This window comes from Nanorana parkeri, unplaced genomic scaffold, assembly GCF_000935625.1.
Source record: "Nanorana parkeri isolate BGI_ZX_2015 unplaced genomic scaffold, ASM93562v1 scaffold69, whole genome shotgun sequence".
Lineage (NCBI taxonomy): Eukaryota > Metazoa > Chordata > Amphibia > Anura > Dicroglossidae > Nanorana > Nanorana parkeri.
Genome location: NW_017306337.1, coordinates 46,830 through 54,830, shown reverse-complemented (window position 1 = coordinate 54,830; position 8,001 = coordinate 46,830). Strand labels below are relative to the sequence as shown.

General features: G+C 41.5%; 1 protein-coding gene across 1 annotated transcript in view; it reads left to right on the top strand.

The window, feature by feature from the left end:
• Positions 1 to 7,559, top strand: part of FAM114A1 (family with sequence similarity 114 member A1) — a 24,973-nt gene extending 17,414 nt beyond the window's left edge. Inside the window, exons 11-14 of the mRNA XM_018576493.1 lie at positions 1,255 to 1,394; positions 3,638 to 3,710; positions 5,999 to 6,052; positions 7,197 to 7,559. Coding sequence (XP_018431995.1) covers positions 1,255 to 1,394; positions 3,638 to 3,710; positions 5,999 to 6,052; positions 7,197 to 7,292 — 363 coding nt within the window. The 3' untranslated portion in view covers positions 7,293 to 7,559. The remainder of the gene's footprint in view (positions 1 to 1,254; positions 1,395 to 3,637; positions 3,711 to 5,998; positions 6,053 to 7,196) is intronic.
• The last annotated feature ends 442 nt before the right edge of the window (positions 7,560 to 8,001 follow it).

Sequence of the window (8,001 nt, the reverse complement as noted above, 5' to 3'; positions counted from 1 at the left end):
TTCATGTTCAGCGGAAGCTTGCTTTATTAATGATACCTGGGATCTTTGGTCACAGAAGTTTCAAAGGTCTGTGTCAATGCATTTGAAACATTAAAGAGGAACCTGACCCACTTATTAAACAGTTAATTTTAAGGCGGCGTGCCAGCTGTCAAGGTTGCCAGTGTGCTTATTTCAGCTCTCAACGGAACTTTCATGCCATCAAATAGCTGGTTGTATAGCTGATCACGCATGTAGCACCATGGCAACTGCCATCCAAATAGAGGCTTCGATGGCCCCTTCCTTGGCTTTAAGGGATAGGAAGGTGTAGTTCCACTTTAACCCCTTTATACTTTCTTACAAAGTGCACCCACACATATTATATATTGTTTTTTAAAGGACAGATAGGGCTACATATTTATATCACATTGTGTGTCTAACGCCTCACTTAGGACAAATAAAATATAAAAAAAGAGGAAAAAACGTTTTAAAAAAAACACTTTTTTCCCAGTTTTGATTTGTAGTATTTTTTACAAAACCAGCTCAGCTAAGAAAAATGCAATAAATACATTCGTTTATTTGTCCTTTTATTTTAATTTTTTTTACACTTTTTTTTTTTTCTTTACACTTTTCACAATTTTTTAAAATGTTTTAAATATTTTATTTTATTTAATTATATCCAGCAGTCATTGCGAATTAATGTCACTATTACTGCTTGATAAATTAATAAATTTTTGGTTATTATTAGGCTGCTTCAAACTTCAGAACAGTCAATAATAAGTTAGTGACACTGATCCTGCAGCAGTTCAGGATTCAGCTGTCACTCAACGACGATCAGAAAACTGAAACATTCTTCTTTCAGGAATAGATACATTATGTGTCTATTGCTGAAAGTGAAGAAAAAAAAAAAGCCAGTATACGATCGAGAGAGAGAGATATCTCTAGATCTATACGAGCTGTCAGAATGCTGGCTTTTGCCGGCATGTTTGCCCGCTCTGCTTTGACTCTCAGACACCCGATATTAAGGTATCGGGTGTCTGAAAAAGGTTAACCCTTTCATTAATGGATGCCTCTATACTGAGGCACCCATTAATGAATGGTAACCGCTGATGCTCAGCGGTTACCAGCCCTCTAATGCAGCAAATAACTCGTCATTTGGTCCCTTTGTGGCGGGACGTACAGTGTACGTCTCCCGTCAGGAAGGGGTTAAACAATAGCCTTTACTGTGAAAGTGAAATAAAATGGCATTATCAGCTCTATTTCATCTCCTGCCTCTAGGATGTGTACATGACATCTATTGAAAGTCTGGCTGAAATCACCGCTCGCTGCATCGAACAGCTTCACAAAGTGGCAGAATTGATCCTTCATGGACAGGACATAGAGAAGCCAGTGAAGGACCAAGCCGTTGTCTTAACAAAGTGAGTGGACCAGTTGTTTTTCATAGAATGTACTGTAGGTAAGGCAGATATCACATACTGGCTTTCCACCATAGATCTTTTGGGTTTATCAGAAAAAAAATCAGAATCAGAAGGATACATATAAAATGTATCAAGATGCAGAAGTCTTGCATGCACACAATAATGGAAGAGGAACCAGTAAGCACAGGGCTCTTACACTCCGCCTGCAATCTTCTATGTATAGGGCTGGCTTTGTTACCATCTTCTCCGGTCAGGCATGTTCTTTTAAGAAACACAAGCAGGGGGCGCCTTCCCTAGTGTAGATACATTTATTGAAGTAAGGACAAATGTTAAGAATTGTACTCACAAAATATGTTCTTTTAAGGGCCTATTCACACCAGATGCGTTGGGGCTGCACTGGCTGTATTTTTCAGCGCAGCCTTTATGCAGGACAAGGCAATTTGCCTTGTTTCAGATGGGCTCAGTTTACACCACCGCTTCTCAGTGCACTTTTTCAGCACAGTACAGTGTGACGCATTACAACTCTATTGCACAGTGCTGTGCCCATAGGATTTACTGAAATGTCACTTGTAGGGCTGCAACAACTAATCGATTATAATTTATAATGAGAATCGTTGGCAATGATTCTCATCATCGATTCATTGCTGCCACTCTGCTCCTCCGTTCTCCTCCCCGCTGGTGCTGGCTGTTGCGGTCTGTGTCCCTTTCAATTCCTGCTGTGACTGCATTCTTCTGCTGACCCCGTGCCTCGGTTGCTGCCTCGGTCCTTTTTTGCCCCCGTGCCTCCACTGCCGCCCCAATCCTCCTCTTCACCGCCCCCTTCCGCTGCCACCCCGTTCCTCCTCTGCATTTAGAGGCTATGAGCCATACCCCGCCTCCCTCCTCTGCTGATTGACAGCAGGCAGTGGGCGGGCGCAATAGCCAGCCTGCTATTGGCTATTGCAGTTTGAAATATCCAATAGCAGGCTGGGTATTGCTTCCAGCAATAAAGTAGAAAGAAAAAAAGTTTCAAAAAATAAAGTTAAATGAACTAAAATTTAAAACAGAAAAATAATTTTTTGGGTGTGTTATTTTAAAGAAAAGGTTTGTTATTTATATATATATATATAAAAGGTGGGAAAAGTAATTTTCTGTTTCGGCCTGACAATATTTGCTGCAGGGGGTACGTTGCGGTGCCATTCATTTCAATGGATCCCAAATGAGCCTCCTGATCACCCGCATTGGAACGCGTGGTACTGCATTGCCCTGTGTTCCAGTGCAGTGCGATTTCAAAAATGTGCACACCATTTTATTCTGAAGTAAACATTATCTCTGTAATGCTGCATTTGTGTATTTTGTTTTAAATAAATGATGGTATTCGGTTTGTTTTTTTAATCTGATTAATCAAAAATAATAATTGGCTAACTAATCGATTATGAAAATAATCGTTAGCTGCAGCCCTAGTCACTTGTGACATTTCAGTAAATTTCTAACCAAAAAAAGGTAAACAGTGCAATGCGTCGTGATCACTGCATTGGCGCTGTGACGGGCCACGCACACCAGCAACCATACAATGTAAAGGGGATGCTGGTGTGAAAGGGCCCTTGTGCATGTTTCCTTACATGAAAAACGGAAAAGAGCGCCTCCATAGTGTAAAACTGCTTTAATAAAACAATGTGAAAAAAGTTAAAGATGTACTCCCAAGACAATAGGAGTAAACCAGCATATAAAAAGTTTCAGCAAACACGAACAGGGAATTCCAGTGTAGCCGACAAGCTGCAACCCTTCTAGATCAGTTGACACGTTTCAGAGGCGTGCTTCCTTCATCAGAATACTTACAATTTGGGGGAATTTACACTCAGCAGCAGAAGTATACTTGGGGTGCTCTAATATCATTAGATGGCAATATGTATTCTACTAAATGCATACAAATGGGTTCCTTACAGTACTAAGAGGTACTGTAGTATGCTATTGCTGCCATTCTGAGTCTTATCCCAGATTTTCTGTTTTTTATCCTCTGCTCCAACTCCATTGTGTTGCCATTTTCTGAATGTCTGCCAGACCCTTCTCTTTACCTGAACACCACCTTCCCATACCAATATTTGGCTTGAGATAGCAGCTGCAAGCCAAGATTTTAGAAAAAGAGAGAAAGAGATAAGATCTGAAATGATCAGACCCCAGCAAATAATTCACAAAAGCTTTGTTGGGGGAAAAAAATAATTATTTCATTCTTCACTGGAACATTTTTTTGCATATTCCTTTAGGTTAACCAGTGCTATGTGTAAAGAAGTAACATTCTTATCAAAGAGGTTTACTGGCTGTCTGACCACTGTTGGGGTAAGTATTCAGTATTTGTGGTCTAATTTTCAAGAAAGAATTTGTCATGTAAAGAAAATTTTTTGTATTCATAGTTTCATTCTATGCGTTTATAGAGACAACTGTATTTTCTTATTACAGTACAGCAGAAAGTTGCATTTTCTGCTTAATAGGGCTGGACATTGTCCTTTTACTGCTCCTCTTCATGCAAGTCTATAAGCCAGTTCAGATTCCTAATCCCTAGAAGATTTACTGTGTACTTGGGTTTTATCTCAGCAGTTGCTCGACAAGGATACTGATTGCACCGTGTGACATACAAAGAGGTAGAATCTACAAACAGTTCTGAAAATATACCTTTAACAGTAGAAAAATGTTACATGAAGAAAGTCCCCCCTCCCCGCTCCGATCCTCCAGCGCTGACTGGCGGAACGGACGAGGGAGGGGGCGAGTACAGCTGGCTCTGCCTCTAGATAGGCGGAGCCAGCTGTCACTCACGCAGCTGAGCGGATCCAGACATAATTGTCGGTATCCACTTCAGCTGCGGCGTCTCAGTATACCGCGAGCTGTAGCTCGCGGTATACTGAGCTTAGGGTGACAGGAGGACGCTAGTTTGTGTCCTCCCGTTACCCTAAGGAGAACTATGGGGAAAAGCTCTAACCCCATAGTTCTACTTTAAAGGAACATTCCACTTTTTGTAAAGAAAATACTTTATGCACCCATACTGCAAAAAGGAGAAAAAAAATGTGCGTTTATGTTGCACTTGAGCCTGCAGAGCATTGCAACCATGATCGGTCAATCGCAAGTGCAAAGGACAGGCTCCTGCAGACTCTTCCCCCAGCCTCAGGTCTGACTCCGTTCTGACCACTGTTGGGGTAAGTATTCAGTATTTGTGGTCTAATTTTCAAGAAAGAATTTGTCATGTAAAGAAAATTTTTTGTATTCATAGTTTCATTCTATGCGTTTATAGAGACAACTGTATTTTCTTATTACAGTACAGCAGAAAGTTGCATTTTCTGCTTAATAGGGCTGGACATTGTCCTTTTACTGCTCCTCTTCATGCAAGTCTATAAGCCAGTTCAGATTCCTAATCCCTAGAAGATTTACTGTGTACTTGGGTTTTATCTCAGCAGTTGCTCGACAAGGATACTGATTGCACCGTGTGACATACAAAGAGGTAGAATCTACAAACAGTTCTGAAAATATACCTTTAACAGTAGAAAAATGTTACATGAAGAAAGTCCCCCCTCCCCGCTCCGATCCTCCAGCGCTGACTGGCGGAACGGACGAGGGAGGGGGCGAGTACAGCTGGCTCTGCCTCTAGATAGGCGGAGCCAGCTGTCACTCACGCAGCTGAGCGGATCCAGACATAATTGTCGGTATCCACTTCAGCTGCGGCGTCTCAGTATACCGCGAGCTGTAGCTCGCGGTATACTGAGCTTAGGGTGACAGGAGGACGCTAGTTTGTGTCCTCCCGTTACCCTAAGGAGAACTATGGGGAAAAGCTCTAACCCCATAGTTCTACTTTAAAGGAACATTCCACTTTTTGTAAAGAAAATACTTTATGCACCCATACTGCAAAAAGGAGAAAAAAAATGTGCGTTTATGTTGCACTTGAGCCTGCAGAGCATTGCAACCATGATCGGTCAATCGCAAGTGCAAAGGACAGGCTCCTGCAGACTCTTCCCCCAGCCTCAGGTCTGACTCCGCACCAAGGTACTGACATTCGGTTACAGAACTGGAGAAAGTAATCAGTTGACTACAAGTGCAGTGACACCGCTGGGACTAGTCCCTCTGCTGTGGTGGAAGAAGGGACTTGTGGGCTCCGAATCACAAAATGTATGGAATGCTGCTTCGCGGTAAAAAAAGTTGCGCGACCCCAAAGGCTACTTGGCTGTATCCCAATGGAAAACGCCCTACAAAACGGCCCAAAGTAGTCCCGGGACCTTTTCAGGCGTGGGACGTTTTGTAGGGCGTTAGGGACGGGCGGAAATACGCCTAGGTGGGAACGAGGGCATTGCTATTTATTTTTTTGACCGTTTTGTAGCGCGTTCGTCGAGCGTAGGACGCGCTACAAAACGTTCAGGTGTGAACGCAGCCTTAGTCTTTAAAATGGCAGTGCTGTGCTTCACAGTACTTTTATGGAGAGCTTTTTTGGTTAATTTTATCTCACACTTTATACTCTACTGTTACTGTTTACTTTTCTATGACAGTAAAATTGCATTTCTGTTAGGTCAACACTAGATGTGAAGTTTGATTTCACAGCCTGTAATTATTGGAAGTTGCATTAATACATGATGTTTGTTTTTCAGAGCAAGCTAAAGGCAGAAGTCTTAAATCCTAAGATCAACAGTATACAGCTAGAGGTAATGTCAATTCAAATTCTGTTTCTCCATTACAAATATTATTCTGATTTTTTTTTTATCACCCTTGAGAACAGATCTTCCTATCCCCTCTATAGCTGACAGGTGACAGGCAGAAAAGAAAGCATTGAGTTGAAGAGGCACCAGCACTCTAATATTGATGCAACTTTGTCTTTTATTGATGCAAGTTCATAATATCACAAAGATATGATGTTATGAACTTGCGTCAAATAAAGATGAGGTTACATCACAGTTGGTGTGCTGGTGACTCTCCTCCTCACTGCTTTCAATTGCGGTGCCATCCACATGTCTGTGCAGCACCCACTATACGTTTTGGGATCTATCAGTCAGGAGTGCGATGGTACAATAGACAGAAAAGAAAGTGGCAGGAAATCCATCCACTATGGAGACAGGAAGTATGAAATACAAAGTTTCTAGTAGCACGAAAAAGATTTAGAATCCTTGTCAGGCAGGTTCCCTCGGGTCCTGTCGAGGTCAGACGAATTAGGAAATGAGGCTAGATCTCCTAAATGAGACGTAGGCTAAAACTGCCCCACTATATTCAGGACTAAATACAAGTCTCGGCTGGAGTTGGGTTTTAATAAGACAGTGAATACTGTGTTGATTATTTGCAAAGCACTGTAATCCATAGAAGAAATCAGATAAAATATCTTTATATGGTGAGGTAGCCTCAGGCACAAGCCTTGGGTATGTTTGTATCTTTGATACCATTATTTTCATTTAGGTCCAAAGACATTTGAAAATTCCATGGCTAAAATAAAGATACTTAGTGGCTGATGTATAACGTGTTAGCACATTGCATACCTGTGTGAACAACATTCACTGCTCATTATAGCCACTAGATGAAGATGAGAAGCATAGGAAATACCTATGCTCCTTAGCACCATTTAGTGGTAGTAATGTGCTACAAATGTTGTTTTTACAGATATACGCTGTGCTGACATGTTAGAAATCACCTCCTTATTTTTGTGCTAAAGCTTTTCAGTTTTTTACCTGTTTGCTGTAAATGTAAAGGGTAAAAATGTATAGTTGACTATGAGAACTGCACATTACTGCTCTTTGTCCTATTTCATATGCCTTAGCATTTAGTGGATGCTAAATTATTGGCCTGTTCTTGTTTTCCTAGGGAAATAACAGCACAACTTATATCCAGGACGCTTTCCGGCTTCTGCTTCCCATATTGCAATTCTCCCATATTCAGAGAACCGCCTCTAAAGCATAGCACCATGTACAGCTACGACCTGAGCTAAATCACAGCAGAGCTCAACAATACTGTTCCAGGTGACCGACGACTCTCATCTAACTGATGGAAACGGCTTGCTGATGTCTGCCAATTGCTAATTTGCACATCATAGAGTTAACCAAAGCTTTTTGAAAGTGTTTAGTAAAGTTGATGATTTTGTCTAGATATTTAATGGTTTGATCTATATAAGGTACAACACCACTGAATGCAAACAGTTTAGCTTTAAATGAAAATAATTAGAAATGACAGCATAGTATTACAAGACATTTTAAAGTATAATTAAAGTCTACATTTTTGTGGTATATATCTACTGATAGTAAGCAGTAGATATACGACCCATGATTACCAAAATGTTTTTAAAAAGTAGGCAAATACCTAATTATTTACGTGTTCCAGCACCGCTCAATCCCAGCTGACGATCTCCTGACTCACAAACACCTGGGGGGAGTGTGGGGGTGCATGCGCAGTAGAGAGCTTGCACGTCGTACAGACACCGTGGACCCAAGGAGTCTGCGGTGGATCAGAGGCTGGCACCAGCGCTGGAGGGACTTGCGGAAATCAGTGGAATGAAGAAGATGATGGGATCAAGAGGCATTTGGAGGGTGACTACTTTTGTTCCCCATGATCTCTGTGTGTTTTTTAAAGTAGCCACCGCTCCAAACTCACTCCTGGGAGGTACTACTATCTC